Source organism: Cetorhinus maximus, chromosome 11 (assembly GCF_964194155.1).
Source record: "Cetorhinus maximus chromosome 11, sCetMax3.hap1.1, whole genome shotgun sequence".
In the NCBI taxonomy this organism is placed as follows: Eukaryota; Metazoa; Chordata; class Chondrichthyes; order Lamniformes; family Cetorhinidae; genus Cetorhinus; species Cetorhinus maximus.
This window is the reverse complement of record NC_135889.1, coordinates 85,303,534-85,323,628: the sequence shown is the minus strand read 5'-3', so window position 1 is coordinate 85,323,628 and position 20,095 is coordinate 85,303,534. Positions and strand designations below refer to the sequence as shown.

At 43.7% G+C, this 20,095-nt stretch overlaps 1 protein-coding gene across 1 annotated transcript in view; it reads right to left on the bottom strand.

Moving 5' to 3' along the window:
- LOC144686753 (secretin receptor-like) overlaps positions 1-20,095 on the bottom strand; it is a 61,930-nt gene that overhangs the window by 33,305 nt on the left and 8,530 nt on the right. The window contains exons 4-7 of the mRNA XM_078552387.1: positions 19,357-19,464; positions 3,441-3,544; positions 3,116-3,213; positions 1,129-1,261 (exon numbers count right to left, since the gene is read on the bottom strand). Of these exons, the coding sequence (XP_078408513.1) occupies positions 1,129-1,261; positions 3,116-3,213; positions 3,441-3,544; positions 19,357-19,464 (443 nt within the window). The remainder of the gene's footprint in view (positions 1-1,128; positions 1,262-3,115; positions 3,214-3,440; positions 3,545-19,356; positions 19,465-20,095) is intronic.

The following is a 20,095-nucleotide window of genomic DNA, read 5'->3' as shown; positions in this document are numbered from 1 at the left end:
GAGAGAAATGGAAAGCAATGAAGGTGAACATAGTGAAAGAGACAAACAGAGATGCTGTCAAGGAGAAGAGTAGAACTTCTTCAAGGTATGCAATCCTGGAAGAGAAGAGGCAGTGAATTAAAAGCTAAAATAAAAGCAAAATACTGTCGATACTGGAAATCTGAAATGGAAACAGAGAATGCTGGGGAAAAGCAGCAGGTCTGGCAGCATAGGTAGAGAGAGAAACAGAGTTAATGTTTTGAGTCTGTATGACTTTTCTTCAGAGCTAAAAAGAAGTAGAAATATGATGGGTTTTATGATATTGAAGAGAGGGGGTGGAGCAAGTGGAGCAAAATAGAAAGTCAGGGATAGGTTGGAGCTCAGGAGAGAATAAATGACAAAGATGGCATGGACACAAGACAAAGGGAATGGTAATGATAGTGTTAAAGATTAAGGCAGGTGTTAATAGTGGCATAAAGGTCAGATGCAGAATGTGTTAAAGCAGAATAAGGATCAGCACTTTCTGAAAGCAAAACATGAGAATAATTTACAGGCTGGCCCTTGGCTGGGGGTGGGAGTGGGGGATGGGGGGACGGGTGAAGTGGGATATTAAAATATTTAAATTAATTATTTGAATTAAAATTATTTTAAAATATTAAGATCAAAAATGTAACATCTGATTTTTCCATTTCTCTTGTTGCAGAAGTCTGCATGAGCTTATCATTAACAATTGCCTTCAGGAAGGGCTAAATAGTAAAATTAACCATTTTTCTTCTTTTCACTAACCCTTTTAATTCTCTGTACAAATGCCCATTTACGTTTTCTTCTGACCCCATCAATATTTACAAATATCTACCATTTCACCAAAACTAGTAAACACAAAATTATCATCAATGTGTTTCATAGATTTTCACCATACAGGGCATTTTGTCCAAAGCTCTACTGCTTAGTTAATTAATCAATGATTAACCATAGCAATGGAAAATTTCAGTTCCATGTACATGGCTATCAACAATGTTCTTGCCTTTTTACCATGTCATGCCCCGCTATTGACCTGTTTATAAGCAGATGGGTAATTTAAGACAATTTAAAATTTTAGAATGATCCCGACAAACAATTATCACTTTTGTTATGCAATTAAATAATTACCGAGTAAGAATTGCAGTGCTGAAGATCCTCACTGGAAAACAGGACACTGTCTTTTATGAAGATTGAAATTGCACGAAGAATGTACGACACAAACAAATGCATATGAATATAATTCCTGGTACAGTGAAGCTTCCTATAAAATATGCAACATGTTTCAATTATATTAGTTATAAATTTAAACAATTTAACCTTATCTATGCTTTTGTATATATATTTTTTAAAAATAACACCAGATCCCACAAGGCATTGTGAATGGCCCCAGTATTGGGGACTGGGCAGCAGGAAGGGGGACAGTGCAGCTGGAGTTGTGAGTAAAAGCCTTCTAGCATGAAAAACAAATACCCCCGTGATTCCATAGGGAAGCCCAAGGCACAAAGAAATGAATGGAAAGGGAGGAAAAAGAGTGGAGGAAAGGACTGGACAAGAGGTAGGGCTGGATAACATTAGGGTGAAGTGGCTCGGCTTGCTGGAGTACATACAGAGCTGGTAAGTAAACTTTTTAAACTGCTTTATCGCATCCCCCTCTTCTTTTATGTTTCTTGGCCTGGCTATAGAGACTAAAGGGACAAAACGAAAGGGTATTGTCAGGGCAGGTTTCTGCTTTTGGTTTTGGAATATAATTGGTTCATGGTGATCATGAGTGACGAGAGCAAGGGTCTAATTTTGCAATAAAAATAATGGTGAGGCCAACAGCACTCACCATTGTAGCAGAGTAAATCATACAGAAATTTCTGGCACCGAATGCATGTTGTCAGAGATACCTTGCTCCTCCACAGGATACACTACCATAGTCCTCGCTGATAGACTCCGCACTGAAATTAATGCAAAGGGTGAAATTGGGCTGCTTTCCCATTAGTTTCCCACTAAAGATGATAGGAAATGTTAGGGCTGGTGCATGCGGGGTAAGTGAGTTTTTAATGGCAGCATAAGTGATATTGACTGCCAAACAACCTCTTTGGTCCTAAAAGTTAATTTTACAAGTTAGGATTCTCATTTAATTTAAAAGGAATTTAATTAGTGGTGGAGATTTTTTTTTAAATTTAAAATTAACTTTTTTATGCCCATCTATTTTATCTTGCTCCATTAGTCTGATCAGTATTTTGCAATTTTATTTTGCTTCCTGTTCATGATTTAAATTTAATTTGTATTTCTTGCTTTATACTCCCAGGATAGGACTCGATGTGAAAACCGAATTTTCACCCTGCAAGTGATTGGTAGCCAGTTAAAGGGCCCCTGCTGAGGCCAAAACACAGCAGAGGGATGCAGGAAGTCTCTGAGTACAGATCGTGGGGCCAGCGCTCCATCCAGCTAAGGAATCACTCCCACTCACTCCACCATCATCCTCCCCCCACATCCCTGTACCTGCCATTGCTACAGCTATGGCTACTGGTCATCCATTGGAAGGGTTGGCAGCTGGGGCCTCTTTTGACTCTAAAAACTTGTTAAAGCTCTTCAGAGTGCACCTCCATTTTGAGGTGGGGTCTCTTTCTCCTACCTGAATCAGCAGCTCCCACTCCTGCTGATGGGCTGCCAGTACTGGAGAGCCTCCTGGCCTCCTGTTAGCCCTCCAGCCTTGGAATCCTACCTCTATCCTTATTTGGTCATATTGGCTGCCTCCTCAAAAATTGCGCTCTGGGTCCCAGCTTGAGCGTGTGCAGATCCCAAACTGTATTTTCTCCCAGTGGTAGAACCGGGGGGCAAGAATCAAAAATCCAGTCCTGCATGTAACTGAGGATTTTCCAATATAATTGGTTAAAGAGCCTCACTGTTGCTTGCTCACAGATACCTCTGCTCCCTTGCAGAGGGCACCACACTGGATTAGAGGCCTGATTAGAGAAAGTCTGCAAAATCTTTGTGGGCAGCTGTCAGCAAGGCCTTTGAGGATAGCCTGGATCAGTAAGGCACTCACAGGCATATAGTGATACATTTTGCAAACAGATAAACACAAAACTTTTATCAATACCAATACTGCTGAAGTTGCACTCACCGAAATAAGCCAAGGATTGCTATAGCTATGGACAGGGATACGAAGGATGTGCTGTATCCCATAGTGTACATGATTTTCACATTCATGTAGTATGCTCTCTTTATAAAAATACAAATAAGAAACATTTTTTAAAATACATGCAACAATATCTACCACGTTTTAAAAGATTTAGTTGTCTAAGTCATTAGTATCTTTGCAGCTGCAGAGTGTAAGATTAGAATCCATTAGTAGAACTGAAATGCCAGTCACAAAATATTCATTGCAGTATTTTGATTGAGATGCTGGGTTTGTTCACTCTGGCACATTTGTGTCACGATATACATACCTTGACAATTTTTGAGGTATCATTCACATCATATCCACAAGCTGTTCCATATAAAGGGAATGCTTCAGACCAGCCCTCACTTGTGCAGTTTCGGTAAACAAAACCTGGCAAAAATTATAAATAGATAATCAGACTACTAGGAGTGTCATGAAAATATAATAATTTTCATAATATTATTGTGATTTATTGTAAAGGTAGGTTAATAGCAGGGTTTGGATAGTTTGTGTGTGTGGGATTTAATTGAATTGGAGACAGCTGGCCTGGAAGCTTTGAGTCATCAACAAGCAGCTAGGTTTAAAACGCTACATACGTAAACATGGGTGAAGTTTTAGAATGTGAGATGTGAGGAAAATTTGCATTTTTAGATAAACCAGAGTAGTTTGAATTTCAAAGAGATGGTAAGATGTTACACCTAGCCTGAAGAAGCTAAGCCAAACAGTGTGTTTATTTTTCCCAAAGGTTATCGATAATATGAGCACTATGAAAAGATTTATATTATGAGATAGGTAAAGTTCCAAAGAACTTTAGCAAGACATATCAGAACAATGGAATTTGCATTAAAAAGGGAAAAACATATTTAAAGGAGATGAGGCTATGTGTCAGAGAGAAGGAATTCTAAGATCTAACACAAATATGAAAAGCCTCCAGCCTCTGTGTATCAAGTTGCTGTCTACAGTAAACCCAAGCTGAGAAAACTCACTTTGAATTCTCCTATCCAGGTTACTGCATTGCTTTGCCTGGGTCTGTTTAAATCCATTCATTTTTACTGTTGCCTTAATGGGGGTGTAACTAGAAGCCAGATTAATTAGGGATTTTAGGGGTTATTATAGTAGCAATTTATAAACCTATATATGTACTTGAAATCTTTTCTTTTGTTAATAAATGTTTAATTTAGTTTTCTAAAAAAACCTCTGAAGTCATGGTAGTCTTATTACTTCTGAATTCAGGGTACACATCTTGAAATAAAATACAAATTGTAAAACAGTTATGACGGCATGATCAAGTTTCCCTCGTGGATTTGATCTGCTTGGCATACATCACCTGCCATATCATAACAGGAGTTTAAAATAAGGCATTGGAAATACAAACTGTCATAGGTAACCCAATCATCCTTCAATTATGCCCATTCCATTGTGGAACGACATGCGAGAAAAGAGTAAAACTATTTATAAAGTCTCTTAAATATCAGCCTCCATATGTGCTGCTTCCCATTAGCTGACTCCATCTGTTTCAAGTTGAGCTGCTGACTATTAAAGTTGCACACTTGCAAGATTTCATATTCTGTATGAGGCAGATTCCTGTACAAGTTGTGATCCTCTCCGGAAATGCAAAATAATTATTTAAGTGAACTGACCCTCGGCAATATCATCTGGGAAAAAGGTGCACTCACGATATTAGAGGTATGTTCTTAATGTTGGTTCCCTAAGTCTCCACAGAAAATCTAATAAATATTGCTGAAGTTCTTAGGTGTCAATCTTGACTCATTGAAAGCACTCTTGCTTCTGAATCAGCAGTTTGTAGGTTCAAGTCTTGCTCTAGAAACTTGAGCACATAGTTTAATAGGCTGGTACTCAAGTGGACTGTTGGAAATATTGCTTGTTGGATGAGACATTAAACTGAGGATCTGTCTGCCCTCTGAGGTAGATGTAAAGAATCCACAACACTATGGGCAGAATTTTCCTGTCGGCGATTTGGGGGCGGGGCCCGCTCGCCGACGGGAAAATGGCATGGGATGACGTCGGGAGGAACCCCCGACATCATCCCGGTCCATTTAAATATTGAGGAAGGCGGGCAGACAGCGAAATCAGCTGCCCACCCGCTGACCTGTCGATGGCCAATTAAGGCCATTGACAAGATCATTAAGATCATTAAAGACCTGCCCGTCCAACCTTAAGGCTGGTGGGCAGGCCAGGAGCCCCAGCGGGCTTTGGATAATACATGAAACCTCATCTACTGGCAGGATGAGGTTTCATATCCGTTTTTAAAAACTTTAATAAAGTTTATGTCCTTTTTATTAACATTTCCCATCTCGTGTGACATTGTCACATGAGAGGGACATGTTAATAATTTTTCTATTTTTCTATTTTTAATGTTTTTGACACTGTCAGTAATCTCCCTGAGACAGCACTTAGTCTCAGGGAGCAGTGCGCTCTTTCGTGCGCATGCGCGAAAGAGCGCACTTTGACAGATGGGCAATCCCTCCACCCCCCGCACAGAAAGGACATAGTGCTTCCTGTCGGGCAGGCTGCTGGGAGGGCCTTAATTGGCCCACCCACTCAAAATGGCGGCGGGCCCCGTTTCGCTGGTGGAGTTCGGCTGCCTTTCTGCTGCCGAGCCAGTGGGGCCGGCCCACCCATCGAGGTAAAAATTCTGGCCTATGAGAACGAGGGCAGAACAATTCTCCCGGTGTCCTGGCCAACATTTATCTCCATCAGGCTCATACCCTCTCGAGCTCACGTTCTCATCCTGTCCATGGCTCCGCTCACCAAACACTCCGTGCAGTGTCATGAGTCCTGCTCACACTCTGTCCATCTGTTTTCATGCAGGAGAAATTGGCTCACAACAGCAGGGAGAGGGCTCAGACTGGGGATGGAGTGGCCCACATTAGGCCCCTCACTCACTTTGAGGAGTGTGCCATCACGCTGACTGGTGAGGTGTGGACCGTGCCTGTGGCAACGGTGAGGTCGGTGGTGAACGGCGGTCCATGTGAGGATCCTGCACCACATCATCCCTCCCTCAATGCACTTGTGAGTGCTTTCTCTCCTGCTTTTGATTCTGCTACCATGCACTAATTATCTCTACTTTGGTTCACAGGGAGCTCTGCCAAGCGACTGACGCTGTCAGTTAGCCAGTCCCTCAGCTCCATCCAGGTCCTCACCTCCAGCGAAGATGTCACCTCCTCCAACTGAACAGCTGGATATAAACAGCCTGGAAGACCTGTCACATCCCTTACCCACACACTCCACCAGCACAGAGACACACACCTTGGTGGGACCTAGATCTAGAGCAAGTGCAGCCTCACAGTCTGGTGGTCACCACATGGATACATGTCCAGAGCAGGAGGAGGCAGGTTCAGCCGATCTTAGTGGCATTCGGAGGACTGCTGGGGAAGAGGCACCCGTGAGGTCTGAGTCAGGTGATGAGCTTCTGGATTTGGCCTTCCAACTCATCATGGAAAGTCAGCAGATGGTGAGAGAACATAACGCACAGCTGTTGGAAGATCTCAACAGAGTGGTACGTGAGTTGGAGAAGTGCGTCTGCCTGCACTCTGATGAAGTGGTGCCCACATATGCGCATATGGTAGTCTCCATGGGAAGGATGGTGGACGCCATGTAGACCCTGGTCCAGCAGAATGTGGAGATGCGCGCAGACGTGCACTCCATCGCGGTAGCCATGGGTGAGTTCCTGCAGTGGCAATGCAAGAGGGAAATGGGGCATCTCGATGTCCCTCCAGCCAGGGCACTTGGGCATCCAAAGGGAGGAGGAGCGGCAGCTGGACACCCCTGGGTCATTCTCTCAGGAATCTCAAAGGCTGTCTGCTTCCTCCTTTGTCTGTGACCCCCTCTACCTCATCCTCTGTCACCGCAGAAGGAGCAGTTGGCTCACAGGAGAACAGCCAAAGCAAGCTGGGGCCATCAAGGTTTCAGCTCTCCAGAGTATGTACGCGAAGTCATCAGAAGCAACAGAGCCAACCATTGCACAGGCTGTCTCCAACCGGGCTGAAAGTGTCAGGGCAGCACCTGGAAGAGGTGGTAGGCTTAGAAAAATTAAGAAATTCTGATCACAAGTGGTTGCAAGGGTGAACGCATTTTGTCACTGTATAATCTGAAAAATATATTCACTTTCACTGAATAATGTGTAATGTTATCTTTCAGCTTCATTGACAGGCTTCGCAAGTCCTCCCACTACATTCCCCCCACCCAGCACCAACGCCTCCACCCTGACCCTTTGGTCTTCAACATGGGTTCTTATTACAGAAGGTAGGGAGTTTTTAAATTCTTTCAAGAGAATGGTCTTTCTGAGAACTTCATAGGTAGTTTCAACTCCTAATGCTCATATCCACCTGTCAAAACTACTTTGCTTAATCCTTTCAAATTCAATGTAAGTTTGCCCAGGCTGTTTCCTTAAATTTTGAAACTTCTGTCTGTATGCTTCAGGGACCAACTCATATGCACTCAAAATGACCCTTTTCACCATATCTTAATCCCTAGAAACCTCTCTGACAGTGAAGCACAAATTTCCTGTGCTTTATCTGTCAATTTGCTCTGCATGGGCAATGTCCAGTTTCCCTTTGGCCAGTTTATCTGTTTAGCTATCTCCTCAAGTAAAGAATGCTTCAACATCCCTTTCCTCAAACTTCAAAAGAGCCTGCACAAATTTAAACACCTCCCCACTGGGTTCTGATCTGGAAATAAGTCCTGCCTCACCTACTGGTGTCTCTTTTTTAACTGCCAGCGTTCTAAGTTGGAATTCTCTGCCTCTCTCTTTTTCTCTTTCCTCCTTTTCTAACCTCACCATGTCTAATTCCCTTTCTTATTTTCTTTCCCTCTCCTATCTTTCTGCCTGTTCCCTTTCTTTTTCTACTGCCTCCGGTTCCATTTTTTTCATTTGCAAATGAATTTGAGCCCATTCCAATGAACCACCCCTTGGAGAACTCGGTCTCTCAGGTATTCCTTCCAATTTCAAATGCTGTGCCATCTCTTCGGTTATCTCTACCTTCCTAGCTTTAGCAGGCAATCCTACTCTTAATTTACTTGCCAATTCGATAAACCTGGCCTTTGGGATCCCTTGTAAAATTGTCAGGGACATCTCTTCCACTTGCAGGAAAGCTTTAGCAGTTTCCAGTGCCATCTTATTTTTGATAGTACAAAACGGTGCTTTCTTTTAGTTTTTATTACTTACTAAATCTACACCCAAATCGTTGTTGTCTTTTGTTCCAAAATATCCCGGACCCTGAGCCCCCAAACTTTGTCATGACACTGGAGATAGTGCCCTGTAATATCAAACTCCACTGTTCCCTAAGCTGCAACAAATGTGAAAAGTTTGACCAAACCACCAGAATGCCCCAATTCTACATAACTGTTTAATTTAAGTTAACAGGATACAAGCACCAGGTTTGTAAACTTAATAATTAAATAACTGTTTATTGAACAAATTGTCTTTAACTAGTGGCAAAAGAAAGAAATATGAACTGCTAACTTCTAAGACTATAACTTAAACCCTACCCCCTTCTTAAATCCCTATATACACACACACACACACACACACACACACACACACAAGGCACACAAAACACGGATCTTAAGGGTGGGATAAAACAGTTTAATAGCACCAGTCCAGAATACACAATTCGATGGGTTGATTTTGATCGACATCTTCCAAATTCCTTTCAGTTCTTGTTGATGACATGAGGTGGTCTTCCAGCACTTTCAGTATTTAGTTCACTGGATGAGAACTTACTTTTCAATGTCTCCAACAGTGGTTTTCCCCTTTTCCTTTTTACAGGGATTTCCTCAGAGAGAAAGAGAAGGTTGTAGAGATATGAGGGAAAGAGATTTTTAGATGTTTTCTCTCTGCAGGCCAGGAGCTTTCTGCTCTACTGCTACCACACAAACCCCTGGTCACCTAGTCAGGAGCCAATTAAAATGCTGTTGTCAGGCAGCTCCTTTGGTCCAGGACTCCTTTCCAGCACCATCCTGTCTTTCATGGCACACCCTGTTGCAGGACTGCAATGTTGTATATATCTCTCATCCTGTTCCAGTGGACGTGTCCTTTAAGCTGCAGCCATTGTAATTCTAATCCACAGTCCAACAGAAAAGAAGAAGATATGTTCTTTACAACAGTCCAACGGAAATAAAAAAATATGTTCCTTACACAGGGCATTTTGGAGCCTCATGCAAGCACTTTCCCATACACGCGGAGCCTTCATTCATCACACTCATCTCACTGTCCTGAGCATTTTCAATGCTGCCTGCTGGGGTTCTCTTTCAGTTGTCCATCTGAGCTGACCTGCATCTCCACCCACCTTTTTGCATCCTCATGCAGCACCTTTGCCCGTCCAACACGAGGATCCGCTCACTTTTGATTTTGATAACGATGGTCGTAGTCAGATTTTAGCTCAACTCCCCTGCCCTTTCTCTCCCCCAGTCACCCATGTCCTTTCCCCCATCACTGTTGATCCCCCCCGTCACCTACCAACCCGAACCTTTTTGTTTCCAGGATGTTCAGGTGAACAATGTGCACATTCCCTACCTTCCTGAGAATCCCACCTCCATTCACATTGACCTCCCCAATTTCCTCCTTCACACCCTCAGGGTCTGTGTCAGCCTCCAAGTCATAGCCAACCACTCTCACCATTCCTTCTACTGCTACTATCGAACCCTCAGCTGCCCACCCTTCCGGCTCCCTCTGACCCCTCTCATACTCACCATTCCCTCCTACCATGTCCACCCTCAGTTCGCTCCCCCGGGAGGCAGTCCTTGACTCCACAGACCCCTCCCTTATTCATCTGGACACTTCCCACCTCCCCCGACACCCAGCTTACTCCCTCCTCCACCCTTACTCCCTCCTCCAACCATACTCCCCCCTCCCCCTGGACACCTTCCTCCCTCTGAAGTTTTCCCTCCAAACACCTTCCTCCCCACTAACTCTGTCCCCCCTCCAGACTCCTTCTTCCCCCCGGATACCCTCCTCCTCTGGAATCCCTCCTTCCCCCTTCCAGCCTCACTCACCACCACCTCCCCCCCCCACCCCTGTACACTTCCTCTCCCACTTATAGCTGGACCTTCCTCTCCCCAGCCTCGATGAACATCCATAGCAGCCCATGGTCAAGACCGTAATGTCCAGAAGCAGACCCTAGACATCAATGGAGATCTCCCACCTCCGTGAACTGTTTCGCAGTGCAGCCATGTCTATGAGAATCCACCCAGCATGCGATGCACATGTTCCTCCGGGTCCGGTAGCTGTAGGGTTCCTGCATCTTCTGCTCTTCAGGGGTCCACCATCTGAGCAAGGCCCTAATGGTAAGTGCCGACTTCTACACTTGACAGTTGTCCAGACATGTTCTGGCCACCGTGTTTTCCCGCAGGATGCAAAGCGGGTTCACTCTGGCCTCCAACATGATTGGCATTCTGTCACGGCAGACATTGCCGGATGATCCTGCTGTGCTTTCACGCTAGTGTGAAGCTGATTTTTGGCCTTCTCGCCATATTGTCCTACCCCACCCACCATGACACCCGATGCCAAGCGAGCCAGAAAATTCCAGCCAGAGCCTCATTCCCTAATCCCCTTTCACAGAGATTTACCAGTTTGCCTCTCTCTACTGATTCTGCTATGGCTCTGTCCCAGAAATTGACAGCTCAATATGTGCCAAGTGTAAGGATTCCTGATCCAGCAAAAAGTACCACTGGATCACAAAATTACTTGCCACATAGTACATGGCACAGCTCAGGAGAGAAACAGCTATATCAAGTGATAAGAATATATGTGATCAGCCTTGAAGAGCTTGTCAGGGAGAGGAGCAGCAGTCATTCCCAGATTGAGACAAGGATCTACAACAATTCATGGCTTAGGAATTAAATTGAAAAAATAGACATCAAATCAGTTGTAATGTTGTTGTCTGGGATTGCTGGGTGATGTTTACACAAATCAGTCATCAGATTTCCTCTGATTAGGCAGAGTAGGGTTGAAAATAATTAAGACCAATATCCTGGCATAGGTACCAGGATATTAATATTAATGATTCTCCCATGAACTCACCAAAATATTAGTGGGTGGAGGGCGGGACATGAGGGGAGACAGGAGGGAGGGCCAAGGGAAGTTATGATTTTACCCATGCAACCACTGGCCACCTATTGGTACATTTTGGGTGATGTTACAGAAAGGCAGAAGACAGCAATGGAGTCTGACCACTCCAACAGCTGGACTCCCCACAAAAAAAATTTGTCATTGGAAACTCCCTTTATAAGATGGCCATGACATTTAACAGTATTTAATTTTCTTCATGAGTCCATGATGCAGGACTGTACTCATAGGTGGGTCCCATGTGCATCCCTGCTGTAGCCTGTACACCATCTTCCACCTGGCTGTTCTCCTGCCTGACCAAGGCTTAGGTTATTCCAAGTCTGGCTAACCCCTACCCCCTCACCCATACATTCCCTCCACCACCCCTGTCCATGTGTCCTCTGGATTTGGTGATCTGTTTTTAGGTGGAGATTTTTCCCAAACAAGGCTACATGGAAACATGGGGGAGAAATTAATTCACGTAGCAGCACACAGACTTACTTCAATTCCTTAGGGGCAGGAAGTGCCACAGGCTGCGGCCGCCCATGTGATATCAATGAAGAATGCCACATGGTTCACACAAGAAATGGCCCATGGTCATTGCCTGCTCCCATTCTGCATATTGCTGCTAGAAGTGAACAAAATTTCACCCATGGAGGATGTGCAGGTTCCAGCCTATTATCCAGGCCTTGCACTGCACTACCACCAGACATGTGCTGTGTGTGTGTGTGAGTGTTTGGCACCAGTTTGATTAATCTTCTTTTTACTATGAACAATAATAAATATTTTACAGAAACATATTTTGGAGGACTGACACTAGATAAAACTCAAGCCAGTTCATTAATAACATAATATCTCAACAGTTTGTGGCTGCAAAAGAAGTATTACAAGCTTAACAAAATTTTCTTCCATTATCACGCACACATATTGCCACGATTCATGTGAATCAGAGCAATGTGTGCCCTTTGCAGCTAAATTTATTCCTTGGTATTCTGTCAAACAAATAGAATAATCTTTGTTTTAGAAGTAAATATTAATTCAGTAGGAGGGAAAGGACTTTCAGAAGGAGTGACCCTAAAATTATCACATTACTTCAGCACCATTGTAAAGAAAACAGTTTGGCTAAAGTTTCCAACAAGGATACAGAGAATGAAAAAGGAATACATCAGTAAAAGGTAAGTTATGTCATGAAAAGCAGATTACCCACCACAAATTACTTACAAGCATATTGAACTTTTTAATGAAGATTTGTGTGTTTTTAAAGCAATGCAAGCAAGGACACTGAGCAAAAGATGGCTGATAATGGCTGTATGTGTGATGGATTTTTATTATTTTTCTCAGGTTTTAGTACTAATGAACTTACTCTTTCTTTGACTCAGGAAAGCCTGGTTAAATTGGCTCCTTCTAAAAAAATAAACATATTAGGACTGGGGACAGGTTTCCATGGCGGGGAAGGGATCCCTTTTAAATTAACCTTGCTGCGACCAACAGAGGGAGTTGAATAAAGAAGGAGAGACAGCCCATGCCTCCTCACCCGGAAACATAACAAAATTAGAGTCCCGTTCAGGAAGTTAACAAATTGGGGGACCTTTCCTGGGGACTGGTTGTAACACATAGTAAGTAATATAAAAAAAAAGGAATGTTTTAAGTGCATGATATGTGGTTTTTGCTGTTTAGGTGGAAGATAACTTTATTTTGTGGTTACTTTATAATTGAGTTGTGGTTTTGTTTAAACACAGCGTGATCTTTTGTATTTGAAGAAGGTAATAGCTGTCAGCTGAACTCTCAGTAAAGCAAAGTATTGGACACGGATCTAACATGTGTTAACTGCTTCAGTAATTCAGAATCTTTTAGTATTAAAGACTGAACAGCTTCCAACTTGAATTTCCCTGTCAGATGGACATGCAAAGATGCACTAATGTTTTTTTCTGGAACAGAAAGTTTTTTTTATAATTAAAAGCTGTTAGGTGTTTATTTTGAGGTTTGCAGAGACTTAAGCTGGATTCAAACACGATACCAGCTAAGTTTCTCTATTGCTCTGGTTATACATCATTTCATGTAATGGAGGTCTTTAGCTTGGTTTTGTATTTTAAAGGTCAGGTTGCAGAAGCAATGATGTTGAGGTTGTATGAGTAAAGGCCTGAATGTTTGCACATGTAGGAAAAGTGATGGCCTTTGACCTGGAGGCAGTAACAGTAAGAAAAATTTGTAATTATTTAAAAATGTTTGGGGAATCTGTGTTTAAAAAATGTTTGAAATGGACTTTTAAGAGTTTGTATCACTTGTAAAGGGATCAATTGTAATTTTCCTGAATAATATGAAATACTGGTCCCTGTGACCTAGCGACCCTTGCCCTGGAAGGAGTACCAACAGGAAGGCAGTTAAGATACGGAATTTGTTTGCCCAAATACAAAGAAGGGCTGCAAGATGGGACATCTGGTGGCAGAAGGCGATCAGTGCATAGATGTAGACAGAAAGAGAAGCACAGGTTTTTTTTATATATTCATTCTTGGGAGGTGGACATCATGGGCTAGGCCAGCATTTTTGTTGTCTACCCCGTCTACTCCTCTAATTATGGAATCCCCTACCACTGTAGCACTTCCACTCTTCCTCCTCCCCTCTTTTGCAGCTGATCCACCCGTGGTGCCACAAACTTGGCTCTTGCTACAGTCCTCTGAGGAACCATCTTGCTCACCAGTATCCAAAATGGAAAAGCAGTCAGAGAGCAAGATAACCTTGGGGGTTTCCTGCACTACCTGCCTATTTCCCTTAGATACTCTGGCGGTCACCCATTCCCTCTCTGCCTGTATACTTCTTAGCTGCGGTGTGACCACCTTCTTAAATGTGCTATCCACATAATCCTCAGTCTTGTGGATGCGCCACAGTAACTCCAGCTGCCGCTCAAGTTCTGTAACCTGGAGCTCAAGTTTCTGCGGCTAGTGACACTTCCTGCAGATGTAGTCATCAAGGGCACTTTGTGCCTGCATGACTTCCCACATTTTGCAAAATGCACATTCCACATGGCCGAGCTGCACTAACATACCTTAAACTTTATAGAAAGTGTTTACTCACCTGTCACTCACCAATCATCTCTTCTCCTCCCTCTTGCGCCTCTTTGTGAAGTCTCATATGAAGTCTTCTCGATGGTAGCGGTCGTGGGTTTGGAAGGTGATGTCTCAGGATTCTTGGTGAGTTCCTGCAGTGTAGATGGTATACACTGCTGCGCTCTGTGTCAGTGATGGAGGGAGTGAACGTTTGTGGGTGGGATGTCAATCAAGCAGGCTGCTTTGTCCTGAATGTTGTTGAGCTTCTTGAGTGTTGCTGAAGTTGCACTCATCCAGACAAGTGGAGAGTATTCATCACACTCCTGACTTGTGCCTTATAGATGGCTTTGGGAAGTCAGGAGATGAGTTACTCACCACAGGATTCCTAGCCTCTGACCTGCTCTTGTAGCCACAGTATTTATATGACTGGTCCAGTTCAGTTTATGGTCAATGATAACCCGCAGGATGTTGATGGAGGTGAAGCAGAAGAGCTGAGAGGAGTTGGGAAGGTTCCAGAAGGAAGTATGTCATACAAGGAAGATTGCATGTGCATAACCCTGTTTATGCGGAAGCTGCTGCCTGTGGAGAATCAGTAAACTCCTGGAAGGAAAGGGACTGGAATTTAGCTTCGAAGACCTATGTAGCTGAAAGAGGGAGCTACAGGTGGCATGGGCTGCCTACTAAATGGGTGAGTTAATCATCTGCTATTCCATATGTAATTAATAATTTGTACTGACCATGACTTGCCTGTTAATTTACATTTAATTTATATTGGGCAGAATTTTGCCCTTGGATGGCGGGCGGGCCCCATCGGCTTGGTAGCAGGTGGACAGCTGACCCCCGCCACTGAAATGGGGCCCGCCGCCATTTTGAGTGGGCGGGCCAATTAAGGCCCGCCCAGCGGCCTGCGCAAAAGAGCGCACTGCTCCCTGAGGCAAAGTCCTGTCTCAGGGAGATTCGTGAGAGGTAAGTAAAGTCTAAAAATAGAAAAATATTAAAATTATTAACATGTCCCCCTCATGTGACAATGTCACACGAGATAGGACATGTTAATAATAAACACTTCAAATTTATTACATTTTTAAAAAACGGACATGAAACTTCATCCCACCAGTGGATGAAGTTTCATGAATAATCTGGAGCACGCCTTAAGGTTGGACGGGCAGACCTTTAATTATCTTAACTAGCCTGTCAATGGCCTCAATTGGCCATTGACAGGTCGGCGGGCAGACAGCTGATTTCGCTGTCTGCCTGCCTTCCTAAAAATTTAAAGGGACCGGGATGACGTCGGGGATTCCTCCTGACGACATCCCGCGTCATTTTCCCATCGGCGAGCGGGCCCAAATCGCCGAGGGGAAAATCCTGGCCATTGATTCTGACTTGTGTTAAAGTAAAAGTTACAAAAAGTGAAATTTTGTTGGTAATTTCTTCATTTGGGGTGGTCATTTGGTAAATTTAGTTAATTTGAGTTATGGTTCCCCAGAGATGGTAACAGAAGGAAACCTCAGGAAAGGAGCAAAGTTCAAGCCCAGCTCCTTGAGAGACTATAGCCACAAAACCTGGCTGCATAGCAACCATTGTTTCCGTGTTTTGGGTACCATTTTGGTGCTAAAGGTGTTTGTTGGAAGTATACAGGGTAAAGAGATTGTGATAAAGAACAAAAATAAAAATACCTGGAAAAACTCAGCAGGTCTGGCAGCATCTGCGGAGAGGAACACAGTTAACGTTTCGAGTCCGTATGACTATTCAACAGAACTAAGTAAAAATAGAAAAGAGGTGAAATATAAGCTGGTTTAAGGGGGCGGGGGGACAGGTAGAGCTGGATAGAGGGCCAGTGATAGGTGGAGATAGCCAAAAGATGTCATAGACAAAAGGACAAAGAGGTGTTGAAGGTGGTGATATTATCTAAGGAATGTGCTAATTAAGGGTAGAAAGCAGGACAAGCAAGGTACAGATAGCCCCAGTGGGGGTGGGGTGGGGTGAAGGGAAGGGATCGAAATAGGCTAAAAGGTAGAGATAAAACAATGGATGGAAATACATTTAAAAATAATGGAAATAGGTGGGAAAAGAAAAATCTATATAAATTATTGGGAAAAAAAAGGGGGGATCGGAAAGGGTGTGGGGATGGAGGAGAGAGTTCATGATCTAAAATTGTTGAACTCAATATTCAGTCCGGAAGGCTGTAAAGTGCCTAGTTGGAAGGTAAGTTGCTGTTCCTCCAGTTTGCGTTGAGCTTCACTGGAACAATGCAGCAGGCCAAGGACGGACATGTGGGCATGAGAGCAGGGTGGAGTCTTGAAATGGCAAGCGACAGGGAGGTCTGGGTCATGCTTGCGGACAGACCGAAGGTGTTCTGCAAAGCGGTCACCCAGTCTGCGTTTGGTCTCTCCAATGTAGAGGAAACCGCATTGGGAGCAACGAATGCAGTAGACTAAACTGAGGGAAGTGCAAGTGAAATGCTGCTTCACTTGAAAGGAGTGTTTGGGCCCTTGGATGGTGAGAAGAGGGGAAGTAAAGGGACAGGTGTTGCACCTTCTGCGGTTGCATGGGAAGGTGCCGTGGGAGGGGGTTGAGGTGTAGGGGGTGATGGAGGAGTGGACCAGGATGTCACAGAGGGAACGATCCCTGCGGAATGCCGCCAGAAGATGTGTTTGGTGGTGGCATCATGCTGGAGTTGGCAGAAATGGCGGAGGATGATCCTTTGAATGCGGAGGCTGGTGGGGTGATAAGTGAGGACAAGGGGGACCCTATCATGGTTCTAGGAGGGAGAGGAAGGTGTGAGGGCGGATGCGCCGAAGATGGGCCGGATACAGTTGAGGGCCCTGTCAACCACCGTGGGTGGAAAACCTCGGTTAAGGAAGAAGGAAGACATGTCAGAGGAACTGTTTTTGAAAGTGGCATCATCAGAATAGATGAGACGGAGGCGAAGGAACTGAGAGAATGGGTTGGAGTCCTTATGGGAAGCGGGGTGTGAGGAGCTGTAGTCGAGGTAGCTGTGGGAGTCGGTAGGCTTGTAATGAATATTGGTGGACAGTCTATCACCAGAAATTGAGGCAGAGAGGTCAAGGAAGGGAAGGGAAGTGTCAGAGATGGACCATGTGAAAATGATGGAGGAGTGGAAATTGGAAGCAAAATTTATAATTTTTTCCAGGTCCAGATGAGAGCATGAAGCAGCACCGAAGCAATCATCGATGTACTGGAGAAGGAGTTGTGGGAGGGGGCCAGAGTAGGACTGGAACAAGGAATGTTCCAGAGATTGTGATGTCAGTCTTAGTGCAACGCTGATTCAGTCCCAGCGCTGCCATTTTTGACCTTGTCACTCCATCTAGTGCCCCCTTTTAAACACTCACAACTGCAAATACATTCAGTAACAGGAAGAATCATGACTAATACTATTTAAAGAGATCATCAACCACTTTCAGGTTAGTTGCCGATTGTCTCTGTTTGAGTTTGTAAATTACTTAGTCACACCAGAGGTTCCCAAACATGGGTCTGAGAGTTACCATATTCCTGGGATGCAACATGAAAGGGAGGTAGAGCAGACATAACAAAGGAGGACAAGCTGTTTGCAGAGGGAGGAAGAGGAGTGGGAGAAGGATTTGCAGGATGAGGCCTTATCGTCCTATGGTTTTCAGGGAGCATTTCTATTATCTAAACCCAAGCCAGGCACAATGTGGGTATCGTCTGCACATTACAAAGGAGGTGTTTTCAGAACTCTGCCACCACTTGCAACCTCAGTGCAGGGAAAGGACGGCACTGTCAGTAGCCTGCAGGTGACTACAGCCCTCAATTTCTTTTTTGTCAGGATCCTTCCAAGCTGGAGCAGACAACATCTGTAACATCTCCCAGTTCACCATCCAGTGCTGCAATGAGAGGTGACAGATATTCACTTTGCCTGGAGTGAGGAGTTCATTGTGTTCTCTCTGACCAGAGAGAAGAAGATGGAGTGTATGCATGACTTTGCCAGGACAGAGGACATCCCCATGTTGCTGGATGCCATTGACTGGGCACACATGGCTTCATGGGTGCCACATCGTACCGCTCACTGAATGTGCAATCGGTGTGCGACCATACATCAACAGCATATCATGCTGGCTCTTCTGGTTGGAGTCATGATGCTTCAATTCTGTGCCAGTCTGCTGTTCCTTCTCTCTGAGCCAACACATCAATCCAGAAGTCAGCTGCTGGGCAAAATGTGCTATCCACTTTACACCTGCCTGATGATTCTGCTCCACAACCTAACCATATGTAGGCAACATACGTACAATGATAACCATGCTGATATCAGGAACATCGTAGAAAAGACCATTGGGGTTCTAAAGCAGGCCTGCTAATGCACCAAGCATTTCTGTGTACATGCCTACCAGCCTTATCTATACACCACCCCATCGACATCCTCATCTAAGTGCTCTGCAACAGGACTCATGCATGGCCTCACCCTCTGGGGACCAGCACCTGCACGATTCTTTCCCCCGTCCTACCTGCAGGCCACACACCATGTGCTGACACTGTCTCTTTACTACCCTCTAAAGTATGCGGAGTGCCAGTTTTTGAGCTGATTGAGTATTATTTAATATTGAGCGATAGTGTTTCTTCTTCTTCTGTGTCCTGCTCCTCTTGCACTTCATGCTCCCCCACCCTAAAATTTTGTTTTGGATTATTTTGCTTCCATTTGTTTATGTCATAATTCTTTAGATTTATACAGTTGGGTGGAGTGAGGAAACAACATGACTGCTGAAGCAGGTTGGTAAGAGTTATTTGATAACTAGATTAGTTAGTTTGAGAGGACCTGTTGTTTTCTGATGATAGGGTGTCCTACATGTCTATAATTGAGCCATCATGGATAACATGGTTATGGAGACAATCAGTAAAGTGTGAAAAATGCAGTTCACTTTTGAAGCTTGATGTGAATACACTCTATGCAAAGCTTAAAATATAAAGAACAGACATTTTTCAGAGGAATATTTAAAAATAAAGTGGACTTTCAATATAGCAGTTTGAAAGTAAAATTTCTCTTGGTGATAAACGTAGCAAAAAATCTGCAGAATACAAAATTAATCTACTTCCTACATTGTCATTGTTTTATTTACCTTCTTTATGAGTCAGAACATAGATCACCTTTGGGCAAGGTACAGCAACAGTCTTTCCCAGTGAGGAGGAGGGCCAGCATGTCACGTTATCCCACAAACCATCACAGCCTATTGTAATTAAAATAGAACCAGATTTTTTTTTTTAAATGTTAAGAAAATATGTTAGAAAAAGTGACTTAGGTACATAATCTTTTTTTCCAGCTTTTTCATACATGACGATTTTAAACAATCTGTTGGAGCTCTCACATTTAATAATTGTAGTTTCTGCTCATTCGAAATGTAATGTTAATTGTATTTTTATTAAGAACTTAGCAAATTGCAATTAACTGAAACATTCACAGAAAATAGTCCAAATACTTCATGCATTTGTACAGTGCTTTTCTTAACTACTCTGGATTTTAAAAAAAATATTTTTTTTAACTTTCCATAGTATTTCAGCTTCTTTAAAGTTGTCATCTTGGGTTAGTTGGTGGCAGTCTATATCTTTGAATCAGTGGTTTGTGGGTTCAAGTCTACCCCTGGAAAAAACATTCTCCCAGTGTCCTGGCCAACACAACTCCTTCAACAAATCCCAGTAAAACCAGATTAACTGGCCACTCACCTAATTGTTTTGGTTGGATTTTGTAGTGTGTGAAATGACTGCTTCAAATACTTACCTAAGACGGCCACTACACTTCAAAGTAAATATATGAAGTGGTCTGAGACATTTCTGAGAGTTTTTCTTTTACCTACTCGATGC